Source organism: Lissotriton vulgaris, chromosome 4_1 (genome assembly GCF_964263255.1).
Source record: "Lissotriton vulgaris chromosome 4_1, aLisVul1.2, whole genome shotgun sequence".
NCBI classification, from domain to species: domain Eukaryota; kingdom Metazoa; phylum Chordata; class Amphibia; order Caudata; family Salamandridae; genus Lissotriton; species Lissotriton vulgaris.
Genome location: NC_141691.1, coordinates 412415966 through 412440690, shown reverse-complemented (window position 1 = coordinate 412440690; position 24725 = coordinate 412415966). Strand labels below are relative to the sequence as shown.

At 48.1% G+C, this 24725-nt stretch overlaps 1 protein-coding gene across 2 annotated transcripts in view; it reads left to right on the top strand.

Moving 5' to 3' along the window:
- The window catches only part of OCRL (OCRL inositol polyphosphate-5-phosphatase), a 611352-nt gene that overhangs the window by 338177 nt on the left and 248450 nt on the right, over positions 1-24725 (top strand). For both annotated transcript variants that reach the window (XM_086918813.1, XM_086918814.1), the window contains exons 15-16: positions 22882-23017; positions 23742-23852. In XM_086918813.1, the coding sequence (XP_086774939.1) occupies positions 22882-23017; positions 23742-23852 (247 nt within the window). The remainder of the gene's footprint in view (positions 1-22881; positions 23018-23741; positions 23853-24725) is intronic.

Below are 24725 nucleotides of genomic sequence, written 5' to 3'. Positions count from 1 at the left end.
TTATATTATTTTTTTGTGTTTTTTTGGAGGAAGGGGAAACAAACATGATTCACTTCAAAGGGCTCAACAGGAGCAACAAAAAAAAAATTACTTTCTTGGACGGTTTGGACATTGATGATTTTCAAATTATGTATTTAATAAAGTAATACTCATCTCTCCGCATGAAATTAATTTTCCACATGCTAGACATGTAAATCTCATCTGCCCAAAGTTCTTTTGGAGATTTGGGACCGTTTCTCTTGCCGCTGACTCACTTATTGCTAAGTCATGGGTGGATATTTTAGCCGGTCGGGGGTTATCCATCAGATCTCGAAGTTGTGCTTTAGAATAATTAAGAGGGTGCCACCTCTCCATGTGCCGATGCATGGTATGATTACCATAGCTATATTTTTTCTCGGTCCCTCTGGAGAGTTTCTTTTTGCAGATGAGGCAGGTAACGTATCTGGCATTAACTTTCTTTTCATGAGAAGGATGAGAAAAAAATTGCCAGATAAAATTCACTTTGATATGGGACGTTCTTGGCATTTCTTTTAGAAAGCCACTTGTCCCTTGCTCCTGTTCCTCGTCTTCCTCTTCTTCTTCCTGGTCGAAGATGACCTGGCTAGTCGGTCCTGTCTTCTTTGGTGGTGGTGGAGGTGGTGGAGATCCACCAGCTGCAGCTAATACAAATGCCATGTCTTAGCAAACAAAAACAGGTCTTTCTCTCATTAAAATGAAAGTCGGAGTGAGGAAAAAAGGTGGGACTTTCATCATTTGAGAAAAGAAAATGTTCTAAACCAATGAAAAGTGTTTATTTTACGTCATATGCTCAAGTGTTCCATCATTAGGAAACTAAAAGTAAAATGAACCAATGAAAAGTTTTATAAACAAGTCACATGACCTGTTATGCTTACGTTACGCGCTGCGCGCCGCGCCCCGGATCGATTCCGAGCCTTTACGTTTCGCGCCTTGGTTCGCGTTCTAGAACGCTTCCGGGTGCGCTAATGCAGAACGTCTTAAGGGACATTACGTAGTAAAGCGATATGTTGGCGTTTACGGGACGCATCGCGATGTGCCTTTCTAACGCGGTATTTGCACTAACGGAACGTTTACCGTTTCGCGGATCGGCAGCGAAACAAGAAAAAATAATTTAAACTATAATATAAATTGAATTTAAAAAATATAATACAAATATATATAAAATATATTTATGAATTAGAATAAGAACATATGTTACAGCTATAGATATTAGCTTTTAAAAAACCAATGAAATTCACTGAAAAAACCATAGGTTATAGACCATATATAGTTAGGGATTAGCATTTACAAAACCTTATTTTACTCGCATAAAACCATTGAAATTCGCATATATAGTTAGATGCGCTAACTATATATCGCGCACCCGCAATCCACTGCTGATGATGTCACATATTACATCATTCATGACATGCTCAGTGACATCACTGATGACATCACTGATGACATCTCAAATGACATCACTGATGACATCACTGATGACAACATCCAGTGACTGTATGTTTCTGTAAAGTAAAAATATGTCTTACATATTGAAGAATGAGTGGATGTATAAGTGTCTGGATGAAGGATTTAGTAGGTGCATGACTGACTGTATGAGAGAGTAATTAAATGTGTCTCACTGAGTGCATGGGTTAGTGACTAAACTGTCTTAATTTGTGCATCATTATATCTGTTGTTCTATGAACTGCTGCATGTGTTGATCAGTAGCTAAATGAGTAACTATATGGGTTATTGATTGGTTGCCGAAGTATTTGTATGGGAGACTGAGTGTGTGTGTGTGGGTGGCTGGAAGGTGTATGACTGTGTATAGATGTGTGAGCAGTCGATTCACTAGATGTATGGGTTCAAAATTGCATGTGGAAATAGCTGTATGGGTGGTTGACTGTGTGCATGAGTGTATTGGTGAGTGAATGGATATCTCAGTGCTACATGTCAAAGTAAGTACATATGTAAAACACAGTACATGTGAGAGTTGACATATATAAATAACTGTGCATAAGAGCCAGTGAATGTGTGAGTGGCTGTATGGATCATTGTGAACTTGTATCAGGGATTGTATACGAGAGTAAATATGTGTTAGTATATGTTTGAATAAGTAAGGTGTGTATAACTGTATAGTAGAGGAAATGGAGGTGTGATTGATTCTTTGCATGACTGACTAGGTGTGTGAGTAACTCCATTAATGAGTGACAGTCTGTGAGTTTTTGTTTACACTGAGTGTATCTAAGGTTATATTAGAGTCTGAAGAGGTTCATCGTATTATCACATGAATTATGTCATTAGTGATGTGCTCAGTAATGTCAAATGAGATGTCAAATGAGATGTCATCAGTGATGTCATTTGAGATGTCATCAGTGATGTCATCAGTGATGTCATTTGAGATGTCATCAGTGATGTCATCAGTGATGTCACTGAGCATGTCATGAATGATGTAATATGTGACATCATCAGCAGTGGATTGCGGGTGCGCGATATATAGTTAGCGCATCTAACTATATATGCGAATTTCAATGGTTTTATGCGAGTAAAATAAGGTTTTGTAAATGCTAATCCCTAACTATATATGGTCTATAACCTATGGTTTTTTCAGTGAATATATATATATATATATATATATATATATATCCATCAAAAACGGCGTTCCTGTACAAGCACTCCGGTATCCAGGAAAAAACACAGTCCACACCAAGGACCAAATAAGTAAGGTTTATTCTATCATAAACCGAACGTGATGCGTTTCGCGCTCCACGGAGCGCTTAATCACACAAATTGCCACAGTGATTACACGTATTTCAAACATCCTGACATAAACATAGAAAGGAGACTACGCTCTCTGTTGTTCAGCCATGTTGCGCTAGTCAATATTCCAAGTATTACTGTGTAAAGCGTATGGTTGGAACTTATTGCCATGCAGGGTTTTACTGTGGTCATCTTTATCCGTAAAAGTAAAAAGTGAACATTTAAACATGAGAATTAATCGCGTTTCGAACGGTATTCAAATTAATAGCATTTCTTAAATTGTGCCCCACAAATGTGTAAATATTTAAATCGCGTTGGAGTTACAACGCGTTAAAGTTTAAAATACACCCTTGTGATCTCGCTACCCTGTAGGTATCGAGGAAACCTGGATTGCAACGTGATGACGTTCTAATGTGAAGGGGCCGGGTTACGGTCTCCGTGTTACCAGCGTGTCATGGTAACTATGTGCTTCGATAAACAAAATTAACAAATCGGTGTATCTACCAAAGTTTGGCGTGCTTTTAATGTTTAGGGCCCCGTAGTAAAGGAGTATCATGTCCCCTCCCATTCCAGGGATGACCGGGACGTTCCCTTGCAGGGATGGGGAAGCGGGGAAGCATTTTTAGTTCTGAGTTACCAAGGTAACATATACAACTTTATTGTCCGGGTTCGTGAACAATAGTTCTATAGTGACCCAGTCGGTTCCTGGTTAGTGGAAATAATCCAAGAAGGGTGCAGATCTTGGCGGCTACACGACCTGGGGATCGGCGGCGTGACCGGGACAGAGGTGGTGGCCTAGCGGACCCCCGCGAAGCACTGCGACAATCCCAAACCAAACTACAGGGGTGAGCCCTGGCCCTGGTGAACACCTATTACCTGCCGCGGAAAGCTGTGGTGTGACACCGCTGGTGCTGCTTACTGCCACCGGGTGGGTCGCTGGGAAGAAACCCACTACATACCCGCCATTCACTAAGCCGTTTATGACTGCGGGGGCACAGGACATTCGGCCTGAGACCGAGAGGAGCAGAAGGGTAGCGGAGGCCGTGGGTTGAGAGGTGAGGATGGTGCAGCAAGCTACGACATCCAACACGTGGATGCCATCTTGCCCCGGGTGCCATTTTGGTCATTCCTGCACTGAGCGGCCTCCACTCCTGAGTCGTATTGATCGCTCCCCCCTCCACTGACACTGCAGGGCGCCGGGGCCACGCCAGAAGAGAGGAGCCGGGAGAGGGCCCCATGTGCTGCTGGAGCTGGGGTGCACCTAGGAGAGGGTCGCTGTCAGTATCCACAAGTCCGAGAGGGAAGGTGCGGCTTGGAGCCGATTTGGGAAACGAGTCCCCTTGAGCTTCTTGGCAGCGACACCTGGGAGCGGAGGCCGGACCAGGCTGTTTTTCCCCCATAGCCAGGGCACAACCTTGTCTGCCTGGGCGGAAGGTCCCCCCTACAGTCGCTACTAGGCATACAGCTAGATGCCTTGATGCCCACGGCGCAGCGGCTTGCAATTGGCAGACTTCGAGACAAATCGCAGGCGAAACAGCAGGAAGCGAGCGGCCCTGATCCCAACGCAAGAACAGAAGCGAGCAACCATGAAACCCACAGCTACCCTGGCGGCCAAAATGGACACGGTTCTGGCGGCGGTGGAACGCATTGGAACTACCCTGGCACAAACCAAGACCTCTCTGGAAGCACGGATTGATAAAGTTACATCTGACTTCATGCTACTACATGCGGACCACTGTAAATTGTCGGAGTCAGTTGTCGCACAGCGCCAAACGGTCCAAGAACTGCAGCCTGTGGTGCACAGCCATGCCTCGGCCCTACAAGACCTGATTGACAGAGTCCACGCACTAGAAGACCGAGCAGAAGGTGCGTAAGGGCGTTCTCGCCGCAACAATGTCCGGGTGGTAGGCCGGCCAGAGGGAGAAGAAGGGAAAGACCCCGAGCAATACACTGAGACCTGGCTGCGGGCACTCCTGCCGGCTGGAACATTGTCCCCACACTTTGTGGTGGAGAGGGCGCACAGGGTGCCGCGCAGGCTCAGAGGCCCGGAACCCGGCCTTGCCCGTTTCTTTTCAAACTCCTTAACTATCGGGACTGGGACACCGTGCTCCGGGAAACTCAGAAGATGAGTGACCTCAAAATAGGTAACAGCCACGTGATGTTTTTTCCGGACTACACGGCAACAGTGCAGAAGAGACGTGGCTCATATCTGGCAGTGAAGAAGCAACTGCGGGAACTGGAACTGCCATACTCTCTGTTGTTCCCCTCCCTTCTGCGGGTGGTCACTAAGGAGGGCACTCGCCTTTTCGAGGCTCCATCGGAAGTCTGGGACTGGCTGGAGGAGACAGTGCAGTGGTCGGGGACGCGGCCAGCGCTCCAGGAGGCGGCGGAGGAAGATGGGGACCAGGCGGGGAGCGGGCCTGGGACAAGCTGCGCCCAGTCCAGAGAAGATGCGACAAGAGCGGCAGGAGGCACTCGAGGCGGTTGCGACATTGGGAGTGGTAAACGCTAGCGGCGGCCCCAGCTCCAGACCACAGAGTGAAATAGACGCTAACGGATCGTCCTCACCATCCACGGTGATGTCGGAAGACACTACTCTACCTGTGGTGACGCCCCAGACAGCTGACTCCATAATGTGACTGTGGCAGACTTGAGATGGACTGATGTAACCCCTGTGTTCAGCAAAATGTTAGCTGTATCCTTTATGTGCCTGCTGCGGCGCGCTGTGAAGATTTGCTGCTGGCTCTAGTGCCTCGCGCGGGCTTAGGATTAGGAATTGCTGCCGCGACCCGATACACCGCCGCACCCTAGTTTGGGGGAGGTTTGGCGTCCGACACATGGGTTGGCTTCCGTGGGCGGCCCGCGTCAGCTCGGTGCGTTTCACTGTTGAGTTATTTCAAACGCCTCTCAGAAGCGCTAATGGCCCTAGGTAAGGGAGCACCCTGATGTAACTGCTGGCTGCCCGCTCCACCGCGTACACTGGAGTTGCGAACACGTCACATTAAGAGGTAGACCCACCACATAGTTTGGACGCATGCCCCGTTGGGAACTCGCCCATAATGTTACGCTGTTGGTTCTGGTTCATATTTTTTAGAAGCGACACTTAGAGCCCTTCACCCGAGAGCCCGCCCCTTGGCCCAATATGACACGCCCCCTGGTCCCCCGGGTAGCTACACTACGACTCTATGGCGTGCACCAACATCATGACTTGGAACATCCGCGGCATGCACACCCCGTCGCGCCGGTACTCTGTCTTCGCCTACATGCAGCGCCACAAGGTGGGGATAGCACTTCTACCGGAGACTCACATGTCCCGAGTGGAACTGATCGTCTCCATAGACGCTGGAGAGGGCAGGTTCATGGTACGACTTTTTCAGCACAAGCGCGCAGCACCTTGATTTGGGTAAGGGCAGGCGTCCCATTTCTACACTCAGGTAGACCCAGAGGGGAAGGTACTCCTTTGAAAGGGGGAGGCTTAATGGACAGGAGATACTGTTAGGTTCCGTTTATGCCCCTAATACAGATCAGCCCGCCTTCCTGGCATCCTTAAATCATGTCCTTCAGCGGTTATATGGGCCTCCCTTGGCTGCTGGGCGGAGACTTCAACATGGTGCTTGACACGCAATTAGACCGTTCCTTCCCGCCACTTCGCGCAGTGGCAGCGACATCGATAGCGCAGGCTTGCAAAACTGGTTGTCACACAGGGACATACATGATCTCTGGCGCGCGCAGCACTCTACGGACAAAACATACTCATACTACTCGCCAGTACACGACCTTCACGTCTGCCAGGACCGAATAGTAGGCTCCCAGTCCCTGCTCCCACTTCTGGCTAAGTCGGAATACCTAGGTAGAACGCACTCAGATCACAACCCCCTATGGTTCCAGCTTAGCTGGGAGGCGGACCGACCCCCGGTACCCACGTGGCGGCTACAACCAACAGCGTTGGAGGACGCTGAGTTTAGATCTTCGCTGGACACGGCCATTCTAGCTTACTTTGAGGAGAACGAGGAATCTGCCAGCGATCCCATGGTGTTATGGGATGCCCACAAGGCGACTATCCGTGGGCACTGCATGGGTGCCACGTGGAACATCCGCGCGCATGTGTCCTCTTCCCTGGCCCGCATAGAGTCCGAGCTCCTAAGATACGAAAGGGAAGGGAAGGGGAGGGGACTGGCAGGCACGTGAACAAACTCTGTGTCCTTCGCGGAGAGCATGCGGCCCTATGGAGCAACTGAGATGTCAAAATTATGCAGCGCATACTGCCAAGACATATGCCAAGGCAGAAAGAGCAGGCCGCCTACTGGCCTGGCTGGTGCGGAAGACAGAGCGTTATGTCCCAATTGGTGCCATTCGCACAGGGGAAGAGACAGTGGTGTACACGCAGCGCGAGATCCACCGGGCACTGACAGATCACTATCTAGACCTCTATAGAGCCCGAGGCACTGGTCATGCGCATATGCTGTCTGACTTCCTGGAGTCGGTTGCGCTACCCACAGTCACAGAGAGCCAGAAAGCAGAGCTCGGTGCCCCGCTCACACTGGAAGAAGTAGGAGATGTGATCCAAGCACTGGCGACCGGGAAAACGCCGGGGCCTGACGGCCTGCCAGCTGAATACTATAAGGCGAATAGGGACATTCTAGCGCCCCACCTCCTTCAGGTGTACAGGGCGTCGGTTGACGCAGGTCAACTCCCACCATCTATGTGGGAGGCGTTTCTAGTGTCCCTGCCTAAGCCCGACAGAGACCCCATGTCCTTAGGCTACTATCGCCCACTGGCAATGCTTAACACTGACTACAAGGTGCTCGCCAAAATCCTTGCGGAGCGTCTGGCGCCGGCGGTTCCTCCCGGATCAGAACGGGTTCGTTCCGGCGAGGTCCACATCTCTGAACCTCAGGAGTTATTTCAGGGTAGCGGCGGAAGAGACGAGGGCTTGGCCCAGGGCGGGGTGCCTGGTGCTGGACTTAGAAAAGGCCTTTGATTGCCTTGAGTGGGGCTACTTATCATCAGTGCTGGAGTAGTTCGAGCTGGAGGCAAACTTCCTACAGGTGGTGGGGCTCTTGTACAGGAACCCTGTGGTCCGCGTCCGACTGGGGCCTTATATTTCGGAGGCAGTGGCGGTGGGCAGGGGCACCCGCCAGGGGTGTCCTCTGTATCCACTGCTCTTCGCGCTGGCCATGGAGCCCTTAGCTGCGGCCATGAGGCAAACACTGACCAACGGTATTCCACTGGGCGACTGCTTTCACCAGGTGTCTTTATACGCCGGCGACCTACTGGTCTTCGTCCGAGATGTGAGCTGTATACCGGAACTGCTGGCCCACCTGTTGAGCCACTTTGCCGGCCTTTCGGGGCTCCAAGTAAACGTAGGCAAGTCATGCCTCTACGCGTTTAGCAGCGACGTAACCGATCCGGAATAAAGCCTTCATGGCACACGGGTCCAATGGAGGGCCGACACGTTTAAGTATCTGGGGATCCGGGAAGAGTGGTGATGGCGCTCAAAACTCATATTGGCTTCTGGTCCACGCTCCCCCTAACGCCCACAGGCAGAGTGGCCCTTGACAAAATGGTGATGCTTCCTCGCCTTTTATACTATTTCGCAAATCTGCCCCTATTCATACCTGCGCCCTTTTTCTCCAAACTTAACAATGTCCTGCGTGATTTTATTTGGGGCGAGTCCCGGCACCGCCTGGCTCTTGGGGAGCTGTTCCTGCCCACTGACAAAAGCGGATTAGCCGCCCCCTGCTTTGAGCATTACTACCTAGCGGCGCAACTACAGTGGATCGCCCGCTGGTTAGCGGACAGGGAGGGAGAAGACACTGCCACGAATGAGCCGCCCCTCACCCTGGAGGGGATCACCGCATTATTTCATCCTCTACCAGCGCCGGTGTGCCCCGCCCCATTATTGCTGGCGGTGGCATTCAAATGCTTCCACAGGGCACTGCAGATCATGCGAACGGTGCTCCCATACGCACCTGCGGTGCTGCTGGAGGGTTCACCGGGGGGCGAGGGGGTCCTCACGCGCTACATGCTGGAGCTGTGGCAGGAAGCGGACGTCCAGACGATAGGCGACTTGTATCAAGATGGAGCACTGATACCTTACAAGACGCTGGTCGCGGACATTGGGTACGGGGACGGATTGTAATGTATTTCTGTGACAGTGCGGCAGTTTGTTGTTCCCGTTTTGTTGCAAATGACTTTTTGCAGTTGTTATACACATATAAGAGTTGTCTCTCTGCACAGGACTAGGGCACATTGACTTTTTTCAGCTACGGACATGCCCAGGCGCCCTATGTTGTCGCACCTGCTGTTAGTGTGTGACGTTATACCACCTAATGGCTATGTCACATTGATTGTGTATTGTGAACCGGGCACGGCTGAAGAGTTGTACTTTCTGCATTGGCGCACCTACTGCATTGTTGAAATATAAAAATGCCAATTAACAGATTTGACAAAAAAAAACATTGAAAAAGATCCACAGGAGGGTACCGGAGATATAGAATTTACTTCAATGAACCACGTTTTACCTTTCACACCCAGGGTGGCATAGAAGTGCTGCAATCCCTTGGTGACTCTCTTACTTGCAGGTCCTGGGCTTACATGTAAGTTAACCTATGTAAATTGAAGCCAATGTAACGTGCATGTTTTGGGTGCAAGGCACTGGCAAGGAGGTCCGGTTAGCATGCTTTAGTGCTCTCTCGGATTTGGAAAACCAGCAGCATCAGTCATAAATCCTGGGAGTGAGAACACAAAAAGAGGCATTTCCTTGCATGCGGCTACCGATCGATGGCTGGAAAGTCGATTATCAGTCACATCATGTACCAAGGCAAGGTGGGCGAATGTATCACCAAGATCATTATAAAAAATGGTGCATTGTGGAAAAGGAAGTTGTAGGAGAGTAGGGTCTGCAATCCTATGGTCACCCCAGATTTTTGCTTTTTGCTTCACAGGATTACGACTTTACCTGGCTGTGGGCCTGCTAATCAGACCCACAGCCTAGCTGTTCTCTCTTTAAATTGACATCCATGTACTTTTGGTGCATTTACCAAGTGGTATTGGGTCACTCTTGTAAGTCCTTGTACAGTGTACCATAGGTACCCAGGGCATAAGTGAACCCAAGGCCTACCTGGGGCTGCAGTATGTATTATGCCACCCCTGGCTGGCCATCCAAATCTGACACAACTGGCTGATCAATCAGCTGGGGCAAGGTGGTGTAATCACCCTTTGCTTTAGATATAGTATACCTATATCTAACCCTAAAATGGACACATATACTCCTATAAGTAACTCCTTTTGCAGGCCTTAACAATCCTGGAGGCAGAGTGCTTGGAATTATGTGAGATGGTGCTCTAGCATAAGCTGAGCCTGTCTGCAGCTTTCGGAACCAAGTCCTTTAGCTGTTTCCATGATAACGCTATACCATATACTCTTAAGTGCATTATAATCCTCGCGGTTATTGCTAACTTTGGCATAGTATTATCAAAACATGTCGAGTAAGGTATCATACGAATTGGAATGCTACCCCCTCGCCAATTCTGGCGACGGGGTAGCATTCCACCCTTTTAGAGGGACACGACATGTATGTAACTGTGAACCCCGGTTAAAGTTAACTCGAGCCTCAGCATCACAAAATGGATACTGCCACTACAGACACAAGTCTGACCTCCTGCTGCTGGGAGTCCTTCCAGCGAGGGAGACCTGGACAAAGGGTTTCCTGCCTTGGGAGGTGCTAGCACCACCCCAGACACGATTTTGTGTATTGGGTAGTACAGGCCTGAAAGGAATGAGACATGCCTGGGGCACACAAGGTGACCTGTGCATACACCGGCTCAAACCAGTTGCTGGGGCACTCCAGCCCCAGCGCTAAACCGGACAAAGGATAGGGGGTGTAACCACCCCCTTCCTGTTCCCACCCATAGGAGGGACCTAGTGATAGTACAGCCCCCTTTAGGAGAATAAAGGTAGGAGCTGGTCCCATTCCAAATTAGATTAATCCTGAACAACTTTACAAGAAGAAACTCTGGACTTCGACGTTCTGCTCCACAGAAGACTGAAGAAATCTCCCTTGTTGCCAAGGAGTGACCACCCTGCACAAGCAGGCACCATCAAGCGTTCCAGCGCTTCACTTTGTCGTCTTCCCTAGTGGATCCAGACTTCAGAGCCCGACGAGACCCGGACTCCCAGACCTCTCCGACCTCAACTCACATCTGCAGCACAGCTGAGATCCGTGGGTGCGACGAGACACGTGGGACCGGCCATCTTTAAGAAACTGCACTTCGCTTCCAGCACGACTTCAGAGGCATCCTCTACGAAGTGCTTTGGGGATTTTGAAGCTCCAGCCCCGAGCAGATCCTGCACAGAATATCAGCCCTCCAGCATCCACGAGATCTGTGTGGGGCCCTTTTGCTTGATTGCTGCTCGACGCGTTGTCTGGTCACTTGCCGGCTGGCTAGTGGCCTCCTAGACGACGATCCTTGAAATCTACACCGCTGGTCTGGTTGCTCCAGACTGGCCCTTGCTTCCCTGCAAAGGAGAAGCACCCCGGACCCTCCTGGTCCGCACCAGACGCCATCTCAACTCACTGCGTCGGTTGCCTTTCCCAAGGCTTGTTGACTCCAAATCCGGATCCGACACCGCCGACAGCGAGAGCCTGTGTGGGACAGCTCGTGCCTCCATCCTGGTCGTCGAAGACACATCCTGGTCCACGTGGCTGCAGAGTCAAGCGTCCACTCTTCACCTGATCGCGACGACAGCATCTGGTTCCTTCCTGGTTCCACTCCAGTCACTGGCTAGTGACTTTGAACATTGTCCCCTCTGCTTTCAGGTCTTCATCTTCCTTGATCCACCCTTGGATCACTCCGGACAGCTTCCTCCTCGTCTGCAGCATCTTTCTTCAAGGCTCCATAGACTTCAACGCGGAAACCCGACACACTTTGACCCCTATGCACCCGCAGCCCGTGGGTGCATTTCGGTGCTCAAGGGTAGATCAACTCTCTTAGTGTCCAGATTTCCAGTCGTTTTAGTCCTACCTAGTCGGAACTGTCTAATACTTACCTTTTCGTAATTTGTACTGTCCATTGACTCTGTTACACATCTCGTCCCGCTGAAAATATACAAACCCCGTCAGGCAGTCAAGCAAGAAATTTGGTATTCTGAGGATCTGAGACTGATGAAACAAAAAAACAGAAAGCTAGAAAAAGTATGGAGACAGTCCGGAGGCCGGAGGATAAGTAACATCATATAACCTCACTTAGGTCCTATCACAAGGCCATAAGGACAGCTCGTAAAAACTACATCGCGATGCAACTCACCGAGGCAGGGAAAGACTCTAAAGTTTTATTTAAAATCTTACAAACTTTCACTAAGCCTGCGGCATGTGAGACTGTAAAGGTTGCATCTCAAGATCTATGTGACGGGATCTCTCAATTCTTCATGAAGAAGATAGATGCAATCTACGGAAAGATAATGACCTCAAAGAAAACTGAGGTGGCTGATCCTAATAGCCTTTCCCATTATAACACACAACAGAAGCCACAAGCTAAGTGCCTAAAAAGCTTCCCCCCTATCTCCTTAGAGGAAGTTACTGCTCTAATGACTGAGATTAAGAGTGGTAGCCTTGAGGACCTTATCCCTGCTCGCATCATGCCCATGCTGGCGGAAGTTTTGGGCCTGAAATTAAGCAGCTAATTATAATTAACCTGTCACTAAGTACGGGAGAGGTCCCGAGGGATTGGAAAAGGGCACTCGTGAGACCGCTGAGAAAGAATACCACTATTCCTTGGACGGAACTTACCAACCTGAGACCTCTCCTTCCCTTAATGGGTAAAGTGATAGAGAAATGTGTTAATAGGCATTTGTCTAATTACATTGAGGAGACAAATGGACTGGATCCATCCCAGTCGGGTTTCAGGCCGAGACATAGCACTGCGACTACCTTGTTGTCAGTCGCAGACGATCTACACATGTTCCAGGATAAAGGTCACTCTGATATCCTGGGTCTGTTGGATCTATCTGCGGCGTTTGACACCGTGTCACATGACACCATGACCACCAGGCTTATTAACATCGGCCTGGAAGGTGGGGCTCTAGCGTGGTTGAGGAGTTTCCTGACAGACCGCACCCAAAGAGTCACCTTGGGTGCATATCGGTCAGAGGAGTTGGGGATCTCGAAGGGGGTGCCACAGGGCTCTTGTTTGAGCCCCACTTTGTTCAATATCTACGTGGCCCTTCAGCGAACATCATGAGGTCCCATGGGTTTATCCCTGTGTCATATGCGGATGACACCCAACTCCTCTTTCCTTTTAAACACTTTACGGATGAGGTCAGGACCTCCTTCTCCCAGGGGATGAAGGCAGTGGCACACTGGATGGCATCTAACTTCCTGCAATGCAATGTTGCAAAAACGGAAGTGATGCTGTTCGGTGAGGCCAAACTCCTGTGGTCCCCCGACTGGTGGCCGCAGGATCTGGGCCCAGTCCCGCAGCCGAAGCAGGTGGTTAAAAATCTCGGTGTGCGTCTGGACCAGGAGCTATCCCTGAAGCAACATAGCAACCAAGTGGTGGGGCCATGTTTCCATGTCATCGGAATGTTGAGGAAAGTTTTTCCCTTGCTCCCTGACTCAACCAGGAGGACGCTAGTGCAGGCCTTAGTGTTGAGTCGCTTAGACTACTCTAATGGGTTGCTTCTATCAGCAAACGAGGGAGTAACTGCCAGATTGCAGGTAGTCCAAAATACTGCGGCTCGTCTTGTTCTAAACCAGCCCTCTCGCACCCCCTCCAAACCCCTCTTGAACACCCTGCATTATCTTCCCGTCAAGCAAAGGGTGAAGTACTAGACTCCAGAAGAAAGGCCCTATCTATTTGTCAAATAGATTTTTCCCCTATAAACCTTTGAGATCTAGTGAACAAGCTCTGCTGCAGGTCCCGAGAGCAAAAAAGGCTAGACAGGGTGGTCGAGCCCTCTCAATTGCTGGCCCAACGCCTTGGAACAGCCTCCCACTTTCCCTGAGGCTTTGCAAAGAGTATCTCCCGTTTAGAAAACTATTAAAAATCTTTTAGATGTCAGACAAAGTGCACTCACCCCCCAATGCATTAACAGACCCCCATTCAACAATTAAACTCGGGAGGCTTGTATGATTTTTCGCAGTGTGCATATTTATTAAAAGTTCTTAGGTCAATTTACTTCATTGCCTCCAGTTCTTCATTCTTAAAGTCAAATTATTTACACATCACAGTATTAAGAAACTCACACTTATATACATGTACTCTTTTACCGCCCATTCTCCAATGGGCATGTTTTAAAGTTCGGGTTGCGCCAGCAGGCCACAACCAAAATAGCCTGCTCTCCTTAAGTCAACCCCCTTCCGGTCAACAGAGCCGCAGGTGAATAATCTGCCACCACTTGTGGCAACCAGCGGCTTCCGGGGTAGGGCTAGAGAAGCCAGGGCCACCAGCAGGTCAGCCCCAACTCTCCCGCCAGCCCGGAGCCCATGATGATTTAGAAACCTGTTCAGAGGTAAAAACTGGCACTGCCCAAAGAAGTTCCCGTGATAATCTTGTCCGGGACCCCGCTATTGCCCCTTCCAAATACCTAAGTTTAGGGTGGGTGACTTCTTCCACCTACGTCCGACTCCTGGGCGGTCAGCAGACAAAGAGGGGGTCTCTAAGATGGTCGCGGGCTTTTAAGCCTCGCGCCCTATGGCTGCTTCCGGGGCGTTACTATGACGCACTTCCTTTGGTCCCCCCTTCCTTTCGCTTCCGGGTCGGATGCCCCAGAAGCGACTCCTTGATGGTCGGCCCTTTGGCTGCCACTAACAGCACCACGCCCTTAAGGGGGGTGGCGCCTCGCATAGATGTCAGACAAAGTGCACTCACCCCCAATGCATTAACAGACCCCCATTCAACAATTAAACTCGGGAGGCTTGTATGATTTTTCGCAGTGTGCATATTTATTAAAAGTTCTTAGGTCAATTTACTTCATTGCCTCCAGTTCTTTATTCTTAAAGTCAAATTATTTACACATCACAGTATTAAGAAACTCACACTTATATACATGTACTCTTTTACCGCCCACTCTCCAATGGGCATGTTTTAAAGTTCGTGTTGCGCCAGCAGCCCACAACCAAAATAGCCTGCTCTCCTTAAGTCAACCCCCTTCCGGTCAACAGAGCCGCAGGTGAATAATCTGCCACCACTTGTGGCAACCAGCGGCTTCCGGGGTAGGGCTAGAGAAGTCAGGGCCACCAGCAGGTCAGCCCCAACTCTCCCGCCAGCCCGGAGCCCATGATGATTTAGAAACCTGTTCAGAGGTAAAAACTGGCACTGCCCAAAGAAGTTCCCGTGATATTCTTGTCCGGGACCCCGCCACAGGGCGAGGCGCTTACTGGCGGACTCGACCTCCCCCCCGCACTCCAGGGCTTCAGAAATGGCCCCTAACACCGTCTGTATAAATATCTCGGTGCCCGCCTCTGATAGGTGCACTCCATCCTTCGCATATAGCTCAGGCCTGGACACTTGCAGCAGCTTGTGTCGAACAGTTCTAATGCTCGATTTCTGCAGGATTTCTTCCACTGACTGGTTTAGCCTTTTTACCGATCTATTTACTGCCTTCGGGGGTGCACCCCGTGACCATACCTGTCTCTGGATGACCTCCGACCATATTAAAATATCTTTAGGCAACATATTCTTAACCGCTGCTAAGGTGGTAAACAAAGACTCTTTCACTCCTCTCCTCCCGGCCGGGATCATATTGTTGCCTCCGCAGTGTAACACGAGTACATCGGGGTAAGGCATGCCTCTGGCCAAGGCCGCCCTCAAGTCCTTCCGGACGTCAGCTAAGCGCTGTCCGCCTATCCCCACCCAGTGATGATCCCATCCTTGTGTCATGTGCTCCCATTTCACGAGTGTCTCCTTGAAGAGCACACCCGCCCTGCGAACGAAGGAGTGGCCGCACCAACATATTTGAGGTCTCAGAGGGGGTGTACCTAGGGTAACATTAAAAGAACAGTAAGCACGATCTTTGACATAAGCAGGGGGGAAAAGTAGTAAAAGACTTCTAGACTAATTGCGGGCGTACATAACGTTCATAGCATGACGACTTCCAGCGTCCTAATCTCTTAATCGTATGTTCATGAAGCCCCAGTCCAGCGGCTGTGGTCGCTGCACCGATCCGAAACGAATGGGAAGTGAAATCAGATGGGTCAACACCGATCTTTTCTACGGTCATTTTTACTACCCTTGTGAACTGGAACCCGGTGAGGGGCAAACCATTCTCGTGAACCAACACCCTATCGTCAACCATTCGAGGCCTAGCTTGCATGTACTGTCTCATCAGCCTAACTGGGCAGTAAGACTCTCCCTCCACTCTTCCGAGTTGTAGCCAGGTCCCTTTCCCTAAAGGATCCGTCTTCGACTTCCGAACCCTGAGTCTCAGGACACCTGCAGACTCTATAATGTTCGCGAGCCTTAAACCCCCCCTCCCTATCTGTCTTAGAGGCCGGGAGTAACTCTGAGATCCGTAACGCTCCACAAAAGGCTAATACGTATGCCACTCTAAATAGTTGAGTCTCGTACGGGGAAAAACAAACTAGCGGTAACGTCTCTAAGATCTTTACCAACTTCCCTACATCTATGGGCCTCCTGGAGTCCTTTGCCCCTGGCGTTAAACGTTCCCACCCCTTAACGGCTCTTCTCACCCTCTGGTCTTTCGTTGGGTCTATGACACCTTTTAACCCTGCATAAAATGCCAATGCTGATAGTTGTCTTTTCATAAAGGCCACTGATTTCCCTGACTGCTTCTGCTGTACTATAAATCCTAACACACTCTGAGGTATGAAAGCATCTACAAGGCCCGCACCCCTTAAGTATATCTTATAACATTCCCAAGACTTCTGATACATACACTTAGTCTTGGGGGCCAAGGATGCCGCTATCAACTCGGAGGCTGTGGGGCACCAAGCTTCCATAGCTCCGCTGGGAAAGTTGTCATTGTCTTCTCTGCTTGCGGCCAATGCGCACGGAACTCTGTCAACTTAAAACGAGATAACGCATCAGCCGCCTGATTCTCACCCCCAGGGACATGCCTCGCAGTGAGATGTACATTGTAACGTAAACATTGCAATATTAGCTCCTTTAGAAGACGGAGCACCCATGTGCAGGTTGCTCTCTGGTTATTGATCACCATGACCACCGACATGCTGTCAGACCAGAAAACAATGTGTCTGTTTGCAAGCATATCTCCCCATAAATTCAACGCCACTACTATAGGGAACAGTTCTAGGAAAGTGACGTTACGGGTCGAACCTTGTTGTACCCATTCTTCCGGCCAATCCTGCATGCACCACTTAGGCCCCAAAATTGCTCCAAAACCAATACTCCCTGCTGCATCAGTGAACAGCTCGAAGTCGGTATTTGCGGTGCTGGCTGCCCGCCACAACACCGTGCCATTGAATTCCTGCAAGAAACACTTCCAAATCAACAAGTCCCTCCTCACGTCAGCTGAGAGCCTGACTCTGTGGTGCTTTGCCCGAAGCCCAGACATAGCCCTCGCTATACCCCTGGAGAAAGCCCTGCCCAATCGGTATGACTCTCAAAGCAAAGTTCAACTGACCCAACAGGACCTGCAACTGATGCAAAGTAACCTTCTTTGCTTCTAAGCAGCTATCAATTGCGGCCTTGAAGGCATCTACCTTTGTTCTTGGCAACCTGCACATGCCTGCTCCGGTATCGATTTCAATGCCCAAAAATGTCAGACATGTAGTGGGACCTTCTGTTTTTTCCAGTGCCAAAGGCACCCCCAGCGCTGCAGCCAGATGCTGGAAGCCCAGCAGGGCCTTCCCGCATGACAGAGAACGCTTAGGGCCCATGAAGAGAAAGTCGTCTAAGTAATGCACCACAGCGTGTGATCGGTCTGTGGTCAGGAATTGATCTACCGCCCATTCAAGGAACCTGGCAAAAGTCTCAAACTGCACAAGAAATAGAGCATCCCATGAGCATGCACAGATCTATGAAATAATTGTCATTAAAGGTGAAACCCAAGAGCCTGGTGTCCTCTGGGTGGACTGGGAGTAGCCTAAACGCTGATTCAATATCGGCCTTGGCCATCAAGGCTCCTTCGCCCATGGCCTGTAGTTTTTCAATTGCTGAGTCGAAGGTTGTATAGCGCACCGTGCACAGTTCAGGATCCAGCTTATCATTGACCGATGACCCTGGTGGGCTTGATAGATTATGAATAAGCCGGAATTTACCCCCTTCTTTTTTAGGAACTAAACCCAGAGGTGAGCAGACCAGACCAGATCAGGATTAGGTAGATTTTTAAAAGGACCCGGGACTCGCCCCAAAGCAACTTCTTTCACGATCTTGTTTTGCGCTGCCTCCATATTCTGGAGCACTGAACTTTGATTGCGAGGCGGGACCTTAGTAGGGGAAGCTGTAGACGGGATGCGGAAACCAAGTGTAAAGCCATTGAGCAGGAACTGAGCCTCCTCTAGTTTATCATACTTACTAAGGAGGTGTGTCAATACATGACTTTTAATGGGAGTTGGGAGCCTTGTCAGCTGTTTTAGGTGGCTTCCCTTTTGTAGTGGTATGGACGGTCTGTTCATTAGTGTTTCCTGTTTTCTTGAAACATCTGACTTCTGGGTGAGACGTGCCCCCACAGTACGAACAGCAGTGCTTATACCTACACGACATCTCCCTGTTACTCATTTTTGTTAAACTGCCAGCAGGCCTGTTTCTTATCACCGACCCCTCTGTCGCTCCGAAAGGACTGACTCTGGGCAGGGGGACTAGTCTTAGACGTTGACGGGGAAGAATAAAAAACTGTGTGCCATAGATTGATTTCTCGTTGATCCCATGCTAGCCCTGGGTGGACCGCCTTCATTTGCCTGAACTTATTATCGTATTTCAACCATCCCTGCCCTGGGAACTCAGCTGCCGCCCCATGTATCAAGGATATATAACTCATCATTTGAGGGCCCAGTCCGGGGTATTTTTCCAGCATGACTGCAGCATAAATGGCAAATCCCGTGATCCAATTCTTCATGGACCAATCCACCCACGCCTTTTTCTGATTGTATTCACCTTCTTTCCCACCCCTGGCTTTCCCCGAGGCCACCCCTGCATTGATGAGGTCGAACACATCCACGTATTCACCCCTCAGTATCTTCTCTTTTATATCCGCGGGTACGTGCCAGGTGATCCCCGTAGATGGCGACAATGCCATTGAGGGCGAACCGAACATTAACGGGCTGTATGCTAACATTGGATGACCTGCCGCCTGCACCCCAGCCCCCCCTTGACTCTGGGTATTAGGCAACATAGACAAATCAACTGCGGTGTTAGCTATTGGGGCCTGTGGTGGACCCCCTAAACTCGGGTAGGCGCTCAACATTCCAGGCCCCCCACTTGCCGGGATCATCGTATTCACCGGACCATTACCGATTGCCTGGCCATGAGAACCATATAACTGCATCCCCGGTAATTGCGCCACTCCTCCTGATTGTACCCAGACCTGCGATACTCCGCTACCTGGTTGCTCTATTACCGGCGGTAAAGCAATCTGTGAACAGGGCGCCTCCGCATTAGCGACGAGGACCCCCCCTACTTGTGCTGTCTTAGCAGCAACATTCTGTCCCTCAAGGGCGACCTTGTCTTTATCTGTAACCGTGCTCAAGTCAATTGTCTCTAGCATCTCCTCCTCACCTGGTGATGCTGGTTGGGGCTCGACCATCTTGGGCCGTTTGTCCTTCGCCGCCTCTTTAAGCTTTTCCGGCATACGCCGCGTTCTCTTGCCTCTCCCACTTTCTTCCTGTGGGTTCGCATCGGCTCTAGCTCCTTCTCGCATAGTCTTTAGCGCCCACTCTACGCCTCTCTCTTTTGTGAACTCCAGAAGCTCCGTAAGAGCAAGGTAATCATCTCTCTTGGCTGGGGGCTCCTTGCCCTTCTGTACCCTTTTCGACGGCATTCTGCACTTAAAGAAAAATAGGCATTAGTACCGCTTACCAGCTACATTCGGAGTATCCTCCAATCCCTTATGCTAAAAATTAGCTTCGATGGCGAGAACTCTCTGCTCCTGCGCGCTCTGTTATTACCACTATGCCCTAGAGAAATTGATGCTCTATCGCAAAAAATTCCTTGCACACGCTTGCACTACAAGCAAACCACTCGCACGCACTATCACCTGCTTAATCCTACTAGCAACACGCACACACTGCAAGGCCTGCTAACCATACCCCTGAGTCGGATTGACCTTCGCCAAACCACGATCCAGGCCACGGTTCTATGGTGAATTCTTCCAGCTACGTCCGACTCCTGGGCGGTCAGCAGACAAAGAGGGGGTCTCTAAGATGGTCGCGGGCTTTTAAGCCTCGCGCCCTATGGCTGCTTCCGGGGCGTTACTATGACGCACTTCCTTTGGTCCCCCCTTTCTTTCGCTTCCGGGTCGGATGCCCCAGAAGCGACTCCTTGATGGTCGGCCCTTTGGCTGCCACTAACGGCGCCACGCCCTTAAGGGGGGTGGCGCCTCGCATTATTTCAAAACTAATAGATATGGTATTTACCCTCTTTTACGTGCAGGAAGGTTGCCAAAGGCGCGGAGATACTCCTTTGGGAGGTGATCCTAGCGCGTTATAAACCCGCAAATAAATAAATAAATAAAATAAATCTTGCGTGTGAGTTCACACTCTACACACGCGTTCCGTGGGCCTCCTATTACTTACCTAAGTCAGGGTAGTGTAGTCCCTGCGATCCTACAGCCTCTGGACAGCTCAATTCCTTCTATTGACTGTCTCAACCCACTTACTTAGTATATGGTTTGACGTGCCCCTAGGGCATCATTGTAATTTGTGCAACTTAAACGTATTTTTCCTAAGAGTCTTGTCATGTGCTTAGCCCTCTGATCTCATAAAGAGTTCAGAGGTGTTTGTTATTAATAAATATCTAGTTTATTTTCATAACAACCTGTGTGGTGTCCTTTCACTTGGTATTCAAGGGGTTATATGTGGTAAAACAGCTGGCTTCACATGCCAAAAGAGTTTAGCCTAAGACTGCTTTGTCCATGCTACCATTAGGATAGCTGGTCTATAAGGTTGACTTACAACCAATCACCATAAGGGTTGTTTGGACTGATACAAGGTGATCACTAGAACTAGTGAGCATCATATATCAGGCCAGCTTCTCACATAAGTTAACTCTTGCCATGCGTACTGTACATGTGAAGCTGAAGGGCCAAAAGCATTCTTTTGTCCACTGTTTTTAGCAAGAAAGTATAAACAAAATAAACCTTAAACTTCTGAGATTTTATCTTTCAAAGCAGCACACGATCCACTTCAGGATTCTGAAAATCAGTCAAAAAAATATATTCTGTACATTTTTAAATTTTATAGGCCAGTTAACAAACAAAGCCTTGACTAACAAAAGTGTTGTTGGAGTTATACATACGAGATGCGAGTTCCCACATAAATGCAGACTACTACATGAAGATCAGCAAAAAATGTGTGATGGTTGCTAACTAGTCTGAGGTGCCTAGTGCAATAGATTTGCTCAAATATCTTACTTGGGGCTCTAGCTTTCTGACTCAGTCCATCGGTAGGTTTAGGCGCGGTGGGGGTGCATCCCATTGAGATGTCAGAGTGATCCCGCCGTCTTCGGTTGACAATTGATGTAGCTTATTTTCTGTCCCCTGTCTATATTGGTTTGGTACCAGGGTCACTTTCTCTGGTGCCCAGTTAGTGATATGTGTTGTGTATTGCTCTACTTTGTTTTTACTTTAGAATGCATTCACATATAAATATGTTGATCGTAACGCTTGTGAGTGTTGTGCATTTAGGTGAAAGAACGTGTACTGTGCAAGGTAAAACAAATATATGAAGGAAACCTCTAATATAAATGGCATAATATGGTGCCTGGTCAATGATGTGGACGTTTATACATTCACTGGCATGATGAAGCATATATTAATTTTTACATCATCCTTGGAGGGAATTTTGGAATACCCTCTGCATATTATCAATAATAATGCTGAATGCAAATGTCATATCACCGACAGTTTTTTTTTTTTGTGCCTGCACAAATTATCATTGTCTTAAATATAACATTTTGGAAAGTATGGCAGAATAAATGTATCTGCTCTGTACGCTGCTTTTTTTTGATGGGCTACCACGTGTTATCTACAGAGCTCGGCCTTTGTTATCTACGTACTGTTTCTGATAGATTACATCCATTTAAACTCTATCATTTAATAGCAAGTAAATGGTTGTTTTCAACAACACTTTTGTGTAAAAGCTGGAAATTCTGTGCAGTAATTTTGCCCCTGGTATAACCCATTACTTTCTTTAATTTTTTTCCCATGACTTCATGTTCACACATTTGCCATTTTCCTCGCTTCAATTGTATTTTCTGTGGAATCAAACTTGGTATACTCCATTTTCCCAATCTTCCATTCTGTCTGAACCGTTTTCTTCATGAGCATTCCATCATTATTTTCCTGGTGAAATTTGATTGGAGAATCTAGCTGGTGTGCACACTTACTACATACTTCAGGCTGATGGGATGGCGTGCATATGTTGGTTAACAGGCAAATCGTAGTATATATATGCTAGGATATTTCTTCAGTCTATACCTCCACATCCCAGCGGGAAAGATTTATTATATAGCTCTACACTTATCTACCTCACTCAATATATTAAGTTGTAATGTTATGTTAGGTGAATTAAGCCTCGACACTTCTACCTCACTAAATATATTATGAGGCAATGTCTACGTTATGTAAGTACATTACAACAGAACAGCACTATGTATTCTAGGTTTTTCCTTTTCTATACCTCGACGAACACCTAACCTACCTCATGACAATGGGAAATATTTAACTCGACACTTCTCTACCACTCATAGTATTGTAATGATATGTTATGTGAATTAAGCCACTCGACACTGATCTACCTCACTATGATATTATATGTTAATGTTATGTTATGTGAATCACATATCGACAGAATGTATAGTTGTCTGAGAAGCGCTCTGATACCCAAGGGTCACGTTCGGGCTATATAAAACTCTCTAAATAAATAAATAAATAAATCATTTTATTTTAAGTGTCTCAGTGTAAAGTCTTTCTTTTTTTTTTTTGCAGTGGGAAGTGCCGAGTGCCAGCCTGGTGTGATCGCATATTGTGGCGAGGAAGTGATGTCAAACAGTTGAAGTATAGGAGTCACATGGAACTTAAAACAAGCGACCATAAACCTGTTAGTGCACTGTTCAACATAGGGGTAATATGCTTCTTTTACCAGTCCTTGTCACCAGCAAACTTGATGTTTTCTGTATTACCATTCTGCATTTTCAAATTTAGGTCGAATACATTGTGTATCACCTGTGATTAAACAAAAATCGGAAAAGTAAAGCAGTCTACTAAGATATTGTTAATTTGAGGTTGAAGTCTGGAATTGGTAAAGTTAAAAAAAAAAAAAAGCCAGCATTTGCAAAGCGCACACAGCTACCTCCGACGGAGGTGTCCCGGCGCTGGGGGCCGTCGGGAAGATTAAGCAAGCTATTGCCCAGAGTCACATGGTGCTGGGCTAACCTGCCGCCAGAGCCGAGGATCAAACCTAGAACCCTGTGGTTCGGAGTCAGGCACCATGGGCGCTGCGCCACACCTCTTTGTTGATTTCTAGTTGGTTAATTCATGTCTAATACAGGTTGGTTGTATCTGAAGGCTTGATAATGTTTTTCCAATGGCCTCCTTTCATATTTTACACAGCGCAAAATTTACATTGAACATTCAAAGAATCTGTGCTTTCCAGTATCACTTTTTTGACCAATCTCTTTAAAAAAAAAAAAAAAACATTTTCAAATTCCTTCTTTAAATGTGTTAGGTTCATTAGCATATTTTGTAAGGTATTTTAGAATGGATATTATCTACTATTGTGGCAATGCTGTTTTTGCAATACATTGTTTCAGAAAACTACTTAACACATATAAACCACACTATTATAGGTAAAGGTTGTGGATGAGCGGCGGTATAGGAAGGTGTTTGAAGATATTGTGCGTATGATGGACAGGATGGAGAATGACTTTCTACCTTCTTTATCTTTGAGCAGAAGAGAGGTGAGGCAATTTCACATTCATATTCTGACAATGCATTTATTAAGTTGTAGCTGCAAGTTTTGTCATGCGTATGAACGTTTGAACAGAGTAAGTTAAAATTGCTCTTCAGATATCCTTTGTTCAAATCAATTGTTTTGTATTTTGTATAGTAACAGGTGCAATGTAAGATAACATCATAAGACGGGCCTTTACAGATATTGTTGTTCAGGCATAAGATCTAGGAAACTGGTAAGAAGCCATAGAGTTTAGAGAAAACAATTGTGGACGTTCGTATGAGGGCAAAGGAAAAAGTTAAAGTAAGCAAAATGACAAAGGATGATGCTGTATCATTTTATGGGAAGAACATGCTTTTGACAGAAGTAGAAGCTGACAGATAAGGTAGCACTATGACATTGAGAGTCTAGAGAGAGAACATATTTAAGACTTACAGGTGGAATAGTAAATGTAAGCCCTTAGGATGTGTCTGCTGCTTTATCCTCAGTAGTACATACCTAAAGTCTATTTTAAATGGTGCATTTGTAGATTGTGGAAGAGCGATATGTTTGAGGCATATGGGCTGCAGATCGCACACTAGTACATAGATCGCCATCTGGTGGTGGGCCTGGATGATTACATTTTGTTGTTGTCCTGGAAGAGTCTTTGTATTGTAGATGACTCCTCCTCAGGAGCATAGTGCACATGGGCATCAACTCCATCTTCAGATAGTTTTTTTCCGCCATCGGGCTCAGATGTGTTTGTCACTCGGTCCCGTTACTGATCTCCTTTCGACGCCCAGTCCTTGATTTCCATCGTCTGTGTCTTTTTCGATCGAGATTTCCTTCATACTCGAGTTGAAAAAGCCTGAACTTCTTGATTCCGGCGATCGTTGGGCCC